Raw genomic sequence first — 16,937 nt, 5'->3', positions numbered from 1 at the left:
TATCATTAATAATGTTGGCAATACCGGCGCGTGCCCCCACCCGTGTGAGAAAAATAAATATTGTTGTCGTAACCTGTAAGAAAATAGATTTAATATTTTATAAAAGGGATTCGATTAAAATATTATCAGAATGAATCCGACAGAGCCAACAAGTACTGAAACGTTAAGGTAATTTGAAGTTAAAAAAGTTTAGAAGTGGTTATACAATTTTCTTGTAACATAATTTTGTATAATGTGCCGGTTCACAATTCGTAAAACTCACTTCTGCAATAACTTCGATGGAATATGAATTCTTTCTGTAAAATTTATAACAATTTTAATAAAGTATAAAAGTATATAATCCTTTCAATTTCATATTAATAATCTATAAATTTACAGTTCCAAAATGAAAGATGTTATTGATGTGTTGGCCATGCAAAGGGAAAAAAGGAATACTTTACAAAAAAGTATTACAATTGATTATACTAAAAGTAGTGACAGTTTCACAGTTTCAAGATTTATTTTTGAGTGTGGTAGGTATTTTCTATATAAATGGTAGAGAATCTCCATTTTAACTACTATTGAATTTTTGATTAATTTTGGAAATTACAGGGTTGAAACTAGAAGCTCACTCATTAACTATTGCCACCGCTGCAACTTTGTACCATAGGTTTATAAAGGAGGCTGCTCCAGGAGGCTATGACAACTATGTAAGTAACTCTAGGACTAATTCTAATGTAGACTTATACATTTAGCATAATTAATATTTATAAAAGTGTTCATATATTTCAGCTGATTGCAGCAACTTGTCTTTATCTAGCAGGAAAAGTGAAAGATGATAATCTAAAAATAAGAGATGTAATGAATGTCTCTTATAGCACACTACACAGGGGATCACAACCCCTAGAGCTAGGAGATCAGTATTGGAGCATGAGAGATGCAATTGTTCAGGCAGAACTTTTAATTATGCGTATGCTGAAGTTTCAAGTGACTCCAGTACATCCACATAAAGTAATAATTAATTTAATAAAAGAGAATGTTACAATGTATATTATGATTTAAAATATTATGTAATAAAATTTTCTTGTTTTAGTATATGCTGCACTATCTAAGGTCTTTGCAGGCATGGTTTGGGGAAGAAGAATGGTCTAAGTATCCAGTTGCAAAGACCAGTATGGCACTTCTACAAGACTTCCATCATTCACCCGCTATACTTGATTATCCACCAAATTTAATAGCCATTGCTTGTATTAATTTATCGCTTCAGATTTATGGTGTTGTAGTACCATTAATGGATGAATGTGATCAACAACCTTGGTTCAATGTAAGAATTGAAGATCGTTAAAAATGTTAATACTGTAAATTATTTACTATAAAATAGACTATTTATGTAATTTCCAGGTATTTTGTAAAGACTTAACAAGGGACAAGCTTTGGGAAATAATGGAAAAAGTTATGGCTGCATATGACGAAGAACCAGAAACAAGAGATAATTGATGCATTTTAGTTCATTTTTTAATGTATGAAATTTTGAAACAGCTTGTATATTGACACAGATCTGGCACTTTCCTCATAAAAACTGGTATCAACAGAGTACAAAAATAAATCAAGATTGTCATTAAAATAAATTTTCTATTCTGTGTTTCGTAATTTTTTTTATATCATTCATTTTTTCATATATTAATAAATAATGTAATAATAAAAGTATAAAGTTTACGGATATATATACTTAAGAGGATTATTTTTACATATTCGCTTCTAATGAAATGAAATGAAACATTAATGTCAGCCTGATCCAAACATGCCCGATAATCGGAATTACACTGTATTTGAATTTTATTTATGTTTGACAACGTTGTTTTATTTTTTTTATCCCCTAATTTTGTCATAATTAATGTCTTTTGGCGACTCTGCATTGTATTATACATATCAGAAGAAATTTAGTTCGGACGTTTACCGCTATGTGGTGATAGTATTTCGTGACCCATGAACGGGAAATTTTTTAAAAAACCATAAATAGACATAATTATGGCAATTTGTGCTGTGGATCTGATGGGTGAAACCTTTAGGAATATTTTAACACTAAACATAATAATTTTGGACTACTCGTTGTCAAGATACACACAATACAGTTCTGATTATCATGGCACTACATACATATTTGATTCCAATTGATAATAAAGAAAAAATAGAGGTGTACATTATTCAATTATTTCGTACTGTCTCGGTACCGAGCATTTTTGTCCGTCAAATCCTAAGTATTATGATCATGAATAGTATATGTACATATATATATATATGAAAATTCTTACGAGAAGTAATAATGATTTTTTTAATATATCTACAAAGAATAATTATTAGTTTGAAGTGAATGTTGATAACATTTTTCTTAATTTCATCAATTTGAAGAAGTCTTTAATCTACATTAGTTTTTCCATAATATTTTTATAAACATTATTGATTGCTGAAAAAACGACTTTGAGATTCAATAAATATCGACGCGCATGAAGTTAGTCTCACTAGCAATCCACTATTGTTATATATATATGTATATATAGTCAAATGTGTATATATGTATATATAATAAATATTATCTTTGCTTGAATACAGAAGATCGCTTTGTTTATTGTACTGATATACGAACAGATTTACTAAAGTGTTATGCTCGTTTCATAGAGTAGAAACTATGCCTTTAATTCACAAGAACGTTGAAGATGACATTGTTGCGCGGTGAATATTTACGAGGCTCGTCGAGTGAGAAATTTGAAATAGTTAATGTTTGTCAACAAACTATGAAATAAAATGACGACGATGGAAGAAAAAGACATATCATTCTCATTGAAGAAGGAACGAGACGAACTCGACATCGTGGATACTGATGATGACAATAGTAGTCTTGAAGATATTAATAATCTTTTGTCAATATCGTTACCTTCTCTTTCGACGAACAAATTTCAGTTTCCCACCGATCCAAACGATGAATTTCTTCGATTGACTACGAAGGCATGTTTTATGAACACAACGAAATAATTTCTTAAAATTATCATTATTTAAACGTGTACTAGTAAATAATGAATTAGATTTTTACAGTCTGGTGTTCATTAGTTTAAATTCGAATTTTTTTTTATAAATGTTTAATTTGAATGAATGTTTTTGATTGCAGGTTCGTGCAGTATATTATTCTTACCTCCATAAATGTTTACTTGCCAATTACATTCTTTACTATAAAGATAAAGACAAAGATATATCATGTGAACAATTGAAAAAATGTGCAAATCAAATGGAATTGCATGCTGTCCGATCGTCTTTAGAGGCAACTTTGTATAGGCAAAATATGTTGAAGATGGTGAGTTTATCATATTTATGTAAATCAGCAAATTTATTGGTTCAATTAACAGTAAAAAGTAAGACACTAATAGATTTCAGATGTGAAGTCTTATACCTTGGACAAGAAAGCTTATAAGAAGTTAGTAATATTTTTAGAAACTCCACCAAACAAAGTAGATGTTGGTGTTCAGACTATTAATTCATGGGCAGAATTGGAGAAAATTGATAACATTCAAAGCATTTGCATTACATCCAATTGTGAAGAATTGTCTTTTGAGGAACAAGAAGACTTGCCTCTCAAGGAAGAAGAAGACGCAACAAATATAAAAGAAATTGAAAAAGAAATATCTGATCCTAGTAGTTGCAACAATACAGCTTCACCCACTGTAAATTCTACCTGCTGCAATGAAGTAGAACAGAATACGTTTAAAACTAAGTTGGATGAAGATCTATCTGATACAATGGCAGTCAATGAAAAAGTAATTAAAGAAGAATGTGACATGTTTAGTTGCACACAAGACAATTCAAATACTCAAATATTAAATAATCCATCTAATATTCAAAATGAGGATGAAAATTCTCAAGATTCACTTTTGCAACATATGGAAGACATGTTTTGTGATAGTGATGATAGTAGTGATCTGATGACATTAATAGAAAAACATTCAGGGGTAAGCAAGGCAAACGTGGACAAAGAAATCAATAAAATATGTTTGGAGACAGAATCTTTTTTTCCACTTAATTCCAATGACTCTATTTGCATACCTGAAAGCAATGACAGTACAAAGGTTAATGTTAAAAGCAATAATGTAAAACCGTCAAATGTAAATACTGGGAAATATAGTTTTAGTTATTACAAAGAAATGAAAAATAGGGAAGCCAATAAATTGTTAGGAGTAGAAAATGACACTCCTGAAACTAAACAAAAACGTAAGATGCACAGCATTTGGTTTGTTGAACGTGTGTATCAGGTTTCAAAATTAAAGGCAAAAATGACAGAATTGTCCCTCAATAATTATAGAAAACATGGAAGGATAAAAGAGAAATTTATTGAACTGTTTGGAGAATCAGACGATGAAGAAATGATGCCAGATTCACCGATCTGTATTGAAGAGCATTTAACTGCATGTAAAGAGAGGATAGCACCATGGATAGTAAAGCATCTAATGCCATTTTATAAGAAACGAAGAATAAAAAACAGACAGCTTTTTAAACTAGTTGCAAAGTACATAGCCGACATGCTTATTATTGAAAATACTTTCCCTGGTGAGTGTCCATTAATATTATATAAAATATATTTAATAAAAGTAACGTGGTACAGCGTGAAATAAGTAATATTTATTTTTGTATTTTTAGAGCAAGACTGCGTGAGCAAATATATAGAAACATATTTTAAAAATAAAAAATTCATTAGAACTAAACAGGATGTATACTTATAAGTATAAATACATAGTCTTAATTCGTTAAAGAGAAGAAATTGTCTTAATACAACTGAGTTACTAGCGCTATAATTATTTGACTTCGAAAGATTTCAAATTTAGATGTAGTTTAAGGCAACAATGTACATATTAGTTTGAAGACAAAAACGCAATGAAGAAGTAAACGTTGATTGTCCAAAGGTATGCATACAAAAGGAATGCAGTGTAAATGGAAAAGCATAGTAACGATTTTTCTTGTAGAAATGTTTCCTTATGAATCATATAAAATTGTTGGTTGAATTTTTTTTACAGCTGCATTTTCATTAAAAACTTCCATATGTATATATATTTTTTAAATGAAGTAGAAACTTTTATTAAGACTTTTTTTTTACTAAACACCGAAGCTTTAAAGTAGTATGTAAGTCACAGTCTTAATCATCTTTTATATCTCTTAATATTTATAGTGATATACAATACTCTTGTGTATATGTGAGAGTGTATGCATGCGTGTTAACGCATACACAGGTATATATGTACACTAGTATAATAGAGTATAATGAAAACTTAAATGAGAAACAGTAAAATATCTTTCTTTTTCTATGCCCTGTACACAGTCCCTTTGACAATTACAAACTTTTAAGAAATGTTGCTTATAGTGTAAATTTAAAGAATATAAAAACACAACATAGAAGTTATGGATTTTACTGTTGGTTCCAGTACAATATTATTTCTGCATTCTATCGTCACAATAGAACAAGAAGTATATAACAAGGAGATTTAAAACGCCTTAGTTATATATACTTTTATCATTAATAAACAGAATTACGTTCAGTAAATTTTCGATTTCTTAACACTTCTTTCACACGTAGAGAATATGAAATTATAAACAATTTTTAAGAGATTTATCTCCATTTTTTAACTGAATTATATCTTACTCTCCTAGTTGCAATAGCACTGTTTATACATTAATTTATATGCTTTTTACAAGTTGTCCAATAGGAAACTGTAACTCGCAAATATTATACTCTTCTCCTATTTCTCTTTATCTTACTCTAAATACTTTTGATTTCAAAATATATGTTTGCAATGATACCACAAATATATACATAACTTTACTCAAATTGTTTAAGAAAAAGCAAGAAAAAACTACTTATTACTGTTTATATTGAACAACTTGTAAATAAATAGCTTTCGTCTTGATATCTCATTTCTAAGTCATATTTTTGGATTCATAAATTTCGTATTTGTATATTAATTGAACTGTTGCATCTAATATTACTCTGCAATCTCTGAAAGTAATAATAAATATCAAATTATATACCGTCTCTTAAAAAAAGCCAATGTTATTTCAATATCGTTAAACAAAATACAAGTAAAAAAATTGTATCACACTGTTTCAGTGATTTACGATGACACCTAGATCCTTCTGAGTATGTAATACACAAAGTTTTAAACACAATTACTTCCAAAGAAACAAGTTTTGTAATTTGACATCACAGCATTGAAAGCTCGATTAAATATTGCATATAAATACAGAAGGATCCTTTACAAAATTCTAGAATAAATTTTTAACATAGTCAAATATGACTTTAAATATTGAAGGTGGGGAGGAAAATATACTTGCAATGAATCTTATTGTAACCTATGTATTACGTATTTTTCCAGGTACGTAGTTCTTGTCTATTACAGCTTCTTGCAGAAACATGTGTAAACATCTTTCATTCTGAGCTAGTGGGTGTCCTGCTATTCTGAAAAAATAAGTTATTTATTATTTAAACTAAAAATACAAACTGCGGTAACGAGCTATAGCTTTTCATGCTACGAATATACATACTTATTAACAAATTCCTCTAAGCCTTTTCTTCGATCTTCAATAAAATCTTCTTCAAAAATACCATCATCTCCTCGAAAAGGCATCTGGCGTTTCCAGGCCTTCCCTGGTAATGGAGGCACTACAATCTATAAAAATAAAAAATGTATTTTTAAAATGACAAAAAATCCTTGAACACCTACATTCTATATCAAATAATAAATGTTATTGAAATTATCAACTGACCTTGCTATCCCTTTCTAATTCATTCCTTAGCCATTCAAAGTCACTATACCTTCTCCTTACTGTAGAATCTTTAACTTTAAAAACTGGTAGGTTTGTCTGAACAAAAACAGAAAATAATTGTTATAGCCATTAATAAAACAATTCATTACTTCTTTTATTGACTATCATAGATTAAAGGAATATATATTTTGCATCATTTAAAATGTATGATTCATAGTAATGGTTCACTTGACATTTTGTACAAGACTTAAAATTTATAAGTGACTTTATCTTAAAGCAGTCAAAACAAAGATACAGAATTAATACTAGATTATTGTTAGATACAAATTTGAAGTAAAACATGAATTACTTATGGTAATTACTGTTTACAGAATCTTTCGTACAATTTAATCTAGAATTCTATAAATGGACCCGAGCATCACATAAATTTTTGTATCTGTTCTTTTTTATCACCTAAAGTAAGATAACAGACACTGCCCATGATACATTCGATTGATGAACCTAATGACATTATTACAACATATCCGAATCTTATTAATCTTCTATGTATTAAAAAATAACATCAAACACTAAAAAGATGCTTGATAGATGACATTTAAAGACGGAAAATTGACAATATTGCGATCGGGCGCGTGCATCAACTGCAGTACAGAATTTTTAACGGAAAGAAGACAATCGTAAATGTGCATATTAGTTAAACGATTTATGAATTCGTGACGGAATGTAATTCGATTAAATTTGTAATCTTAAGTCCACGTCAGTGTATTTTCTTCGACAATAATATGCGATGCCTTACATTTAAGCGGTAAAAAAGAATATCGTCGCAGGAGATGAAATGACCAAGGTATTTTGTTCTAATCCATCACGATATCAACAAAGTTGAATAAGTCTGTCAAACGAAAGAAATTTTACTTACCCTCATGCGAACTTCATAATCGGTATACCGTTTCTTGCCAACGCCGTGTGTGATTGGATTAATCACGTCAATCTCGAGGAAATTTGCAGGCGCTGCATAAGCGTCGTCTAGGGTCTGTTTTTTAACATTTAAACGGCGTGTCGCGTCCACGGTCGTATCTGCCATACCTAACGATTAAAAACTAATTAAACTGTTTCGAAGCCAGGTAGAAAATAAATCCAACACGATGGTTAAGGAAACTTCGTCAAATGACAGCGGCGAGAAACTTGACACAATTCGTTCTCATGTGTTACGTCCGTGGTCATGGTGCACGAAACTATACTCAGAGAGAAGACTCACGGATCAATTCGAATCGCATTTAACGTCGTTGTTGAGTCCAGTTAAAAATTAATTAATCAAACCAATACTATGCACTTTGATTTGAAAAGATCAAATTACATGACACCAGTATTCATACAAATAGTACTAGCGATGTTAAAAGAATCAACATAAAGGATTGAAATCAATGTAATTTTTAAATTGTAGGGGCACTAATCTGAGATCAAATACCGGATCTATGTATTGCATGTTCTATGGAGGGAATGATGCTATTTAAAAATATTTAAAAATTGATTATATTCACAACATATCAGACCCTCAAGTTATGGTTGATACGCTGCAAACGGGATATGCATAGATACAATGAAGCAACACAAATTTCTGTTTAAACACAATACGTTACGCAGTTACATACAGTAAAGAGCAAAAGTAAGTATGTAATTTTTAAAGCGAGATACATAAATTTTTTAAAATTTGGCGAATCGGCTTAAATTGTTTTGAGGTGTTAGACAACAAAGTTGGAAACGTAATTTTTTAATTTTTCATTGTCACTTCTTGCTCATCACTAATGAGCATAATAGCAATGAAAGTTGAAGGCAATAGATTATGCGCATGTAACAATGCAACCGGTTGTTTAATCGTATGATTGTATGCGTAAACTGAAATCAGAAAGGAATGAAAAGAAAATGTGTAATGGTCTTTAAATAGCGCACGATCGGTTATAATTTATCGATCGATCAATCTAGGATGTGCTGATCGAGAAGGGAATGATAACGGGCTACGCGAAGAGTTTTAAAGTAACGATGTTTATTGTATAAAACAAACACACTCTCGACACAGATATTTCTGTGCAAGTATATATATATATATATTATATATATATATATATATATCTAACGTAACTTCTCACGACAGTGATAACATTTTCATATTCACGATACAAGTGATCTATAAAAAATCAGTTCGCTCACACAATAAGGTGTGAGACGTCCGCCGTGTATGCGGCAGGGGACAGTCTGATATCATCGGACCGAGGGATTGGACGTTGACGAATGTCGCTATCACCCGGCCATGCCCGACCAGGACTCCGTGGAGTTAGGTTAGATCTAGCTACCGTGTCGACCGCCAGGCTGACAGTCGTAGGATCATTTAGGCCATTGCTTTGTATCCTTCGTTGGGCTGCTATAGACGCTCGCAAGGTCTTCCGTTTCTGCATGAAAAATTAGGCTGAATTACAACCGTGGATAACGACTAAAGCAAAAATCGCACTCGTTTCTTTACTTAAGCTAAATCTATTAGACTTACAAGTTACGTTGCACTGTATCTCAAAGCATAAAGAACTCTTTCAGTGCACCTAACGTTCGTGTACTCGCAAGTACCAGCACCCAAAGAGCTACAGTCATACTTTGTACTTCTAATAGTAGCTTAACTGATACTGGAAGCTCATATAAATACGATAAAGCCGATATAATAAATACTTGTGACCAAGAGCTATGAAGGGTGAGTCGGGGAAGACAAAACATCTGAACGATTTCAGCAAATTCAGTCGAACTCGAGCAGGAGCTTTTGGGTCCAGTATACGAACACTGGTATTAGTTCATCAAAATCTGTCGAAAACATTCAAATGTTTGTGCCCGATGGCTCACCCTGTGTAAACGAAAGCGATACTGATGCAATATAAGAGATGGAGATTGTTGTCTGTCTAGAAATAATGCTATCCTGCGGCAATATATGTAGAAGCCCGATTACATTCCTCATCCCCTAAAGCTGATAGAAGCAAAAACTGGTGCTCGGTCGAATTTCTGGTCGTTACTAGTTTTCAGAACTTCTTGTCGTCGCTCCTACTTCCTCCCGTCCGCCTGCGGTTTACTGATAAACACACAATTCTGAGGAGAGGACAGCGATAGATATCGAACAGAAGAAAAGAGAAAGAACTGATTCGATTACTCCAGGGGGGATCCGCCCTCCGGTTTTCTCACCTCGATCGCTCCCCTCCATTTGTCGGCCGCGTGTCTCGCCAGTTCCATCTTCTTCTGTTTGCGGATTTGGTGTTTCTTATATGCCACCTCGATGATGATCAAACCGATACCACCGATGATTCCTACACCCACCACTATGAACACACCGGCCATATTCTTAAGGCCCAGCGTGTTCGGAGTGTTCTCCAGTTGCTCGCATTGTTGTATGTTTCCTTGGAGGATCCAATGCGTGTCGAGGCTCTCCATGAAACCGCCTATGGGAAACGTTTAGTAGAGAGATAGATTCTGGTGTATTATTAAGCTGCGGTTGTCGATGCGAACGCAGAGCTTTTTGGCCGACATAACTATAACACGTAGATTGAAATCTTAATCTGGAGGATAGCAAACAAGTCACGTATGTAACGCAGAGCTGGCCGCATGGTCGTCTATTTTGGTTCAAGTCACGCACCACGAGGCTAGCTTACTACCATAGGTGAATAGATTGAAGTAAAAGTAGACACTATATTGATCTAACACTTTGCGTTTGGTTATTATCAGCGTGGAATGACTCTTACTTTCGTGAAAGTCTAGAATAGCCAGAGTCACAGCATCTGCCCACAAAGAGCCCTTTTGTAGACCGATTCCGTAGCCAGACCGTCCAAATAATTCTCCGGCAGTGACCAATTCACAGTCCTGAGCAGCCTCGAATTCCAACCGAGAGCTGTCCCAGATAAAAGCCATGAGTTTCCTGAAAAAAGTATCACTCGTCACCAAATCCTTACCTATTAATCTCTCGTATACACGCAACAAAAGTTTCGTAATATTGTTTTAAGGGTAGCGACTCCTACCCAATTTTGATGTCCCTGATGGCTTCCTCAGCAGTGTCGTAATTATTTGCTTCCATGGTGCGATACATGTTGGACAGTTCGACCTGCCGACGGAAGTACATGTCCACTGCTGAGCCCTTCACAGTTGCACACGTGAGATTCTCCATAGTGTTTCTCAGCTGTAAACGAACAGATCCTTTTAGAAATAATTACTTCATTTTTAATTAGTTTCGAAGTTGCGTATACGAATTACACAATTGTGCAAGTTCTTACACGAGCATCATTGATTCCAGTTAATTTCGTCTTCGGCCGTTCCAACACCAAGAATGCAGCCAAGTTGGCAGTGTACGAGGCAACGATAATCATTGCGAATCCTGCCCAAACCATGCCCAATACCCGTGCAGAGAAGCTTCTCGGAGTGCCTATTAAAATTACAGGAAGTCTCATTTATCATGCGAACTATTCTAATCCCGGACGCGCCCTTGCCTCATTAATTCTGGCATTTGAAAATGATCATCGTAAACACAAGCTGAAAAGTCATCCAAACTGTTCAAGCTGTCGTAATTTTCCGTATCATCGAGCATTTTCGTTGCTAAAACGTGGCTAGTGGGGAGCGCATAAGAATCATTGCGTGATTCCATTTTTGTCCTTGTTTAATCGATTTAATTATGCCCCCGTTGGCAAAGGGAGACATTAGCGGTCGCTATAAATACGTTCCTTGGAGGTTCAATGTTAATGGTCGTTAGGGGATGGGGGCACGCTCCACAGGATAATAAAGAATTCCTTTTACACTGATTACAGGTAAAAGTGGACATGGCTGCGCCGAGCTGAAGACCGTGAGTCTTCAGGAAGATTGTTGCGGGGCATCATAAATCAGAGCGTGAAGGCTGTACGTAAAAGTTTACTGTGTACCGAGGATGTTAATTTCCGTGTTGCATGCGATGTTAAGCACAGAGTAGAAGTTTCAAACAATGATTCAGTTTGCAACTTTTTCTCGTTCGTACCTATTATGTTTTCATAGGTCCAATTTCATATTTGGTGTTTGTTCTCTTTGAGTTTCTTTGATATCTCTAGGATTGTTTTGATCAATACCTTCTCCGATACCGCTGTTGAGCAGGACGCCCCAGGCGAACCATATTGCGCTGGACAAGTTGAGGGCATCCTCTTCGGTACCGTCAGTGTTTGCTAGCTTGAACCTCCCGAAGGGCGAGAACCGGTCGAGGAGGTACAGAACTAGAGCCACTACGTGCACCGACACCATCACCAGTATCCAAAGTGTGTTGCTGAATGGTTGCAGAAACGATACCAGGGTCGACGATCTTGAAGGCTGAGCGTCCAGATTTATTTTGTACAAGAATCTGCAGAGTAATTTATTACGAATTCAAGATCATACCTTTTTCTCGAGAATAGTGATGCCCTGGTACTTGAAAGGCTTGCTGAACTCGATGAACTCCGCGCGTTCTGGATTGATGGTTAAAGGAGCAACGATCATGTCGGCTCTTTCGTTGACTATTTCCCCTATGAGTCCCGTCCACTCTTTCTTGCCGCCTGATACAGCATTCACTAATGAAGTATTTTGTTTCTACTGGTGAAATTGATATAATTGCGTCTAAAAAACAATTTTCAACCTGAGATATTCTTGATCATGTAGCTGCCAAATTGTCCATCTGGAGACAGAGCCAAGCTGTAAGTGAAATTGATGGTCTCCGATAGCTTCTCTAACAGGTCCATACAGTAGCCCTTGCAACAGTACGTTTTCGTACCTAAAAGCGGTAGAACAATTATTAAGTCGAGTCATAAAATAAGTTCCGATGCAGTTAGGTAAACTCTATTGTTCGTATCTAGCGCCTATAGGTCACCGGGACAAACGAATTTTTGCTTTCACTAAATGGATAAGGGTTTAAAATAGATAAAATAAAAAAGACAAAGAAAATAAACAAAAGAAAAAAAATAAATGTCTAATAACGAAACGGAAGTTATTTATGACTCGACCAAATAGAATACATCGGTCGATCGTATCGGAGAACTGTACAAGATTTCGCTGTTTACTTTCGTGTTCGGTGGCGTTAAAATGAGGACACAGAATCTCCTCCGGCTGGCAGGATTCGCTCTCGGAGATCTCGCGGACATAAACGAACGGCTTCTCTTCGATTGTGAGCACTTTTAAATGCGTGGGGATCATGAAACCTTCCGGCTTTGTTCGTAACCGGCCAGGCCAAGTTATGTTTGATTCGTTCACCATTAGCTTCATCTTGGTGATATTCTGGCCCACGTTCAACTGCAATATGAAATTTCTTTTTTCGCGAATTCTTCAAAGTAATCAGAATTCTTTTTTTTATGAAATTATGGTTTCCTCTATAGCTCACAATGGGATAGAAATATTTTCCAACGGAGACCCTTTCGCCTCTTTCCTGAATATTGATGATGTGGTACTCGGCGAAAATCCGGTCCCCATTGTCGTCGAAAGCTACATTTCCGGTGGTACCGTTCGGCAGTACTTGCTTCCGGATGAATCTAAATTGAGAATGCGTGATAGCATAAATCTTCACCACTTGATCTAGCAAAGATGCAGGTAGTGGACGGAAAGCGTACCCGAACAGACTCTTCCCAGTTTCCCAAATGGTGCCGGAGTCGTCGCAATCCTTCGGCGGCTCTGTGATCAATTCTGTTTTGTTCATTTCGTTCAATGCTTTTACCAGTACCAGCCTGCAACATACACCTCACTAATTACGGATAGAGGAAGTTAATTTCTACCTCCGCTAATAGCCTTCTTATAGGACATAGTAATCATATTTCGTACTATTCATTCTGAAGGAGTTAGCAGCTCCTGAATGTCGACGGTCTTAATTTAAGCGTTGACGCTCAATATAAAACTATCTTAAATTCAATTTGGAATGTCTGCTCGGAGGCAATAGAAAAAAGCAATTGTTGCATGCAGCATCTACGAGAAAACCAGATGCAAGGAAGATCGTACCATCCTGTTCTAAAAGTTTGCTTTCACAAAAGAAGAAACTATTTCGAATTCGTCTCAATAGAAAACGAAACTTTCAGGACAGCCTGATGCTTAAGCTAACAGAGCAGCTGGCGTCTGCGTGAACAATCGCAAGGCAAGCATCATTAGCGCCTCGACAAGACGAGGTTCTTGACTCGTAAGTCTTCCCATGCGCGTGTATCAGAGTCTCTCACGGTTTTTTTTGATGGTGGAACAGGGACAACATTATCTAGACACGAAGCTACACATCAATGTACGGATCAGAAAAAGGAACTGACAGACTATCGTGGATGTGAGCCTCCTCTTTCTCCGCGTTAATTAATTTCAAGCCGAGAAGACCTTCCGGTGCATTTGGCGCATCTAAGGCTTGCTCCGTGACGATCCAAACGTATCCTGCGCCGGTCATATTCAGGGCTGCAGCGTCTCGGAAGATTACGTCCGCATCAGTTTTTCTATAAAGCAGAAAAGAGGATGATCGGTATTTAACCAATGCTAAGTCATTAGGGAAAACAACGGCGGATACTTACGACGCGTACAACAAACACACTCTGGATTGCGCCGACTTCATGTCCATCAGCTGTTGCGTGAAATTCTCCAGACCGGGTTCGAACTCGATGATGGGGTCCACCTGTTCGGAATAACGTTTCATGGATTTTTTCTTTGATAGTTAGCTCCTTATAGTTCTAATCAGGCGTACAAGTAATAGAGGAGAAGTTAATACGCTCTCCTTCGTGTAGATCTACCTGAACTTTAATCTCTACATCCGCATCCAAGTTCTGCGAGGTGGTCTGAAACCGGCCGAGCAAAGCCCGGCCATCGGTGTCGGAGCTATGGATGAAGATCACCTTTAAGTAATTAAAATGTTTCAGAAGATCCACCCACACGTCTGCCTGATGCGAGTACGGCGGTACCGTGCGCAGGAAAGAGACGTGAATGTTCTGAAACAGGTGGGATTTACTATATATTGCATGGTTGTTTACATCCTGCGACAGAGTTCGTAAACGTACAATAAAATCTTCGACGCGTGTCACGTAATAATTCCGGTAATGCGATACTGATGTAATGGAGGTATTATTTGGAAATCTTATTTGTGGCAACTTGGACGAATTTTGGTCTATTAGACCGTAAAGTGTAATTAATCGTTTCCCTCCTTTTAATGAGAACAGTCTAAAAAAGATCGTCTAAAACGAGAAACAATCCCTCGTATATTCGCATGTATGAAATATAATCATTTAAATTGAACATTGAAGAGTCACTCGATGTCTTAATGAGGTCCTTGAAACTTGTACCTATGAATTATTCAAGCAGCATTTTGCATGAGGATTCGTCATTCTCGCGGCTAAGATTCGCAATGTTTGCAAGCCACTTTCGAGTCAAGGCTGGTATTATTTCCGGCCAGAAGGTTGGAAGGTTTCAATGTCGTCAGGATCTCGGTTTTTCGGAGATTAAGGGGTAAACGGGTCGACTCACTTTGTCGGAGAACGCCGAATCTCTCGACGATATGCCGATAACGGGTATGTGGTAGAATCCGTTCGTGTAGGACACAGCTGCCGGCGACAAGTCCCCAGTCAGGGGATGGGAGACCACCACTGCATACACCCTCTTTGCGATCAAGTAGTTGCACACGCTCAGCGCCATTTTAATTGGATTCGAGTCCATCTGGATCACCGTGTGCGTGTAAGATACTCCTTTCCTGACGTACTTCGAGTCTAAGTTTAAGTTCTGAAACGAACCAACGTTGTCCCTCGTGATCAGTCCGTTCCCAATCGGAGAAGCTACAGGTCTTCATGCATAATGAACGATGTCTACATCGACGAAAGCGTCGGGAGAAAATATTCAAATTATTTCTCCTCTGAAAGCAGATTCTTAAATTCGTACTTCACGTGATTGTGACGAATACACCCGACCAGGGGTTGGCCAGTAATTGGACGCGTGTCAAGGTTTTTTTTTTAAATTAAAATATTCAAACGAGGGGCGGGTACTAAGTGTTCCTCAAGGGATACCGTTTTAATGGACCCGCCTCGAGAACAGCACACCCCCGCTTATTACTTACTTTGATTTTCTGCTCGAAATGAGCTCTGCTCTCGTTCGACAATACAGCGCCGATGTTGAAGAGGGTGGGATTGTTGGCCTGGAACTCGGCGTGTCCATTGTAGATTTCGTCGTTCAAGACAATCAAGAGGAGGAATAATAAGGCTCCTTCGTATTTCGCCATTGCGGGGGATCGATCTACAGGGAGCAATACATTCTATGCTGTTTATCAAACGGTAAGGGAACGAAATAGGTAGAAATCGGTTAAAAATACCGCTGTTATAGCAAAATTATGGTCCCATGGTTTCCGATAACGATTACCGTCGACATTCTCGTTAATACGATACTCAAACGAGAAAGAAAATTGCCTGTCGTCGGCCCCGAGAAAATGCAATCGAACGTACCGATCGGAGTCCAGCCAGAGACCGTTCACGCAATTACAGAAGAGCCGCCGGTTCGACTCATTTGGAAAACGGTTCACGCCCTTGCCGAGGTTCCCTAGAAACGGACGACCAGCGTCAACGTCGAGCGCGAAGGTGGATCTGCGAGACAGAACTCGGGGACTCATTGATCCGTTCGGATGCTGCGCACAGTCTCCGTCCCCACTATCGCGATTTTCGGCTGTTTTTGTGTTTTTTCAACGGATCATTACGGCCGTTTTCGACCATACACCGGGTCCCCCGTTTGTTCCTCGAATATCGACGATTCGATCGGCAGCAGCATTGCGATCGATCGGGTAAGCCGCGTGCGGGGAAACACGTCGGGGAATCATTACCAAGTCGAGCGATTGAGTAATTCAACCGGTCGTTCGATAGTCTCATCGACAGCAATAAACTTTGCATTGGTATTGACGTGGGAGTGGGAAACCTGAAGAAGCATCATCGGGGCATTTAACGACGAGCGAGGTTTTTCGTAAATGACCTCTCGTCGCGATCATCTATCCCTTTTAATGGTAACCGTCGATCGCGGCGATGGCAATTGAAATCGCGGCTCGCTTTCTCGCGAGGATCATCCGATCGGGAGCAATTAAAGCGACGGCGGTTGCGGAAAAGTGGGTCGACCGCAGGACAACAAACCGATAGCCCTCTTGTATTGTTCAGGAGGCCACGTGGTGG

The 16,937-nt window shown here is 37.0% G+C and overlaps 4 protein-coding genes across 10 annotated transcripts; 2 read left to right on the top strand and 2 right to left on the bottom strand.

The window, feature by feature from the left end:
* Nucleotides 1–9: 9 nt before the first annotated feature.
* On the top strand, nucleotides 10–1,629 carry koko (cyclin Q). Its single transcript, XM_033475320.2, has 6 exons — nucleotides 10–168; nucleotides 379–512; nucleotides 592–689; nucleotides 772–990; nucleotides 1,073–1,303; nucleotides 1,381–1,629. Exons 1-6 carry the CDS (start codon nucleotides 131–133, stop codon nucleotides 1,474–1,476), a joined length of 816 nt encoding a protein of 271 aa, XP_033331211.1. The 5' UTR covers nucleotides 10–130; the 3' UTR covers nucleotides 1,477–1,629.
* A 155-nt stretch (nucleotides 1,630–1,784) lies between these two features.
* On the top strand, nucleotides 1,785–5,308 carry LOC117223164 (uncharacterized). 2 transcript variants are annotated; one of them, XM_033475315.2, is made up of 5 exons: nucleotides 1,785–2,035; nucleotides 2,656–2,982; nucleotides 3,143–3,325; nucleotides 3,399–4,572; nucleotides 4,663–5,308. In XM_033475315.2, exons 2-5 carry the CDS (start codon nucleotides 2,782–2,784, stop codon nucleotides 4,743–4,745), a joined length of 1,641 nt encoding a protein of 546 aa, XP_033331206.1. In that variant the 5' UTR covers nucleotides 1,785–2,035; nucleotides 2,656–2,781; the 3' UTR covers nucleotides 4,746–5,308. The 2 variants fall into 2 exon arrangements, with proteins under 2 accessions (XP_033331206.1, XP_033331205.1); XM_033475314.2 differs by having other exon boundaries at nucleotides 2,590–2,982.
* A 102-nt stretch (nucleotides 5,309–5,410) lies between these two features.
* Nucleotides 5,411–8,016, bottom strand: Snx3 (sorting nexin 3). 4 transcript variants are annotated; one of them, XR_013034966.1, is made up of 5 exons: nucleotides 7,697–8,016; nucleotides 6,781–6,876; nucleotides 6,559–6,683; nucleotides 6,349–6,467; nucleotides 5,411–6,013 (listed from the first exon to the last, which is right to left on the bottom strand). XR_013034966.1 is itself a non-coding variant. In XM_076526973.1 (5 exons), exons 1-4 carry the CDS (start codon nucleotides 7,859–7,861, stop codon nucleotides 6,367–6,369), a joined length of 492 nt encoding a protein of 163 aa, XP_076383088.1. In that variant the 5' UTR covers nucleotides 7,862–8,014; the 3' UTR covers nucleotides 5,411–6,013; nucleotides 6,349–6,366. The 4 variants fall into 4 exon arrangements, 3 of the variants coding, with proteins under 3 accessions (XP_076383088.1, XP_076383091.1, XP_033331270.1); XM_076526973.1 differs by having other exon boundaries at nucleotides 6,349–6,472; nucleotides 7,697–8,014; XM_076526976.1 differs by having other exon boundaries at nucleotides 5,411–6,467.
* A 788-nt stretch (nucleotides 8,017–8,804) lies between these two features.
* Nmdar1 (glutamate ionotropic receptor NMDA type subunit 1) lies at nucleotides 8,805–16,400 on the bottom strand. Of its 3 annotated transcripts, XR_004490869.2 has the most exons (18): nucleotides 16,227–16,398; nucleotides 15,845–16,020; nucleotides 15,262–15,513; nucleotides 14,535–14,729; nucleotides 14,319–14,419; nucleotides 14,070–14,243; nucleotides 13,392–13,505; nucleotides 13,166–13,313; nucleotides 12,849–13,077; nucleotides 12,428–12,562; nucleotides 12,193–12,347; nucleotides 11,892–12,126; nucleotides 11,073–11,221; nucleotides 10,821–10,978; nucleotides 10,548–10,720; nucleotides 9,994–10,247; nucleotides 9,661–9,883; nucleotides 9,208–9,224 (listed from the first exon to the last, which is right to left on the bottom strand). XR_004490869.2 is itself a non-coding variant. In XM_033475369.2 (17 exons), the coding sequence occupies exons 2-17, from the start codon at nucleotides 16,004–16,006 to the stop codon at nucleotides 8,982–8,984; spliced, it is 2,877 nt and encodes a 958-aa protein (XP_033331260.2). In that variant the 5' UTR covers nucleotides 16,007–16,020; nucleotides 16,227–16,400; the 3' UTR covers nucleotides 8,805–8,981. The 3 variants fall into 3 exon arrangements, 2 of the variants coding, with proteins under 2 accessions (XP_033331260.2, XP_033331261.2); XM_033475369.2 differs by lacking the exon at nucleotides 9,661–9,883 and having other exon boundaries at nucleotides 8,805–9,224; nucleotides 16,227–16,400; XM_033475370.2 differs by lacking the exons at nucleotides 9,661–9,883; nucleotides 16,227–16,398 and adding an exon at nucleotides 16,097–16,219 and having other exon boundaries at nucleotides 8,805–9,224.
* Between the last annotated feature and the right edge of the window lie 537 nt (nucleotides 16,401–16,937).

Source organism: Megalopta genalis, chromosome 1 (assembly GCF_051020955.1).
Source record: "Megalopta genalis isolate 19385.01 chromosome 1, iyMegGena1_principal, whole genome shotgun sequence".
NCBI lineage: Eukaryota > Metazoa > Arthropoda > Insecta > Hymenoptera > Halictidae > Megalopta > Megalopta genalis.
The sequence above is the reverse complement of the archived record's forward strand: the minus strand, read 5'-3'. Positions and strand labels throughout refer to the sequence as shown.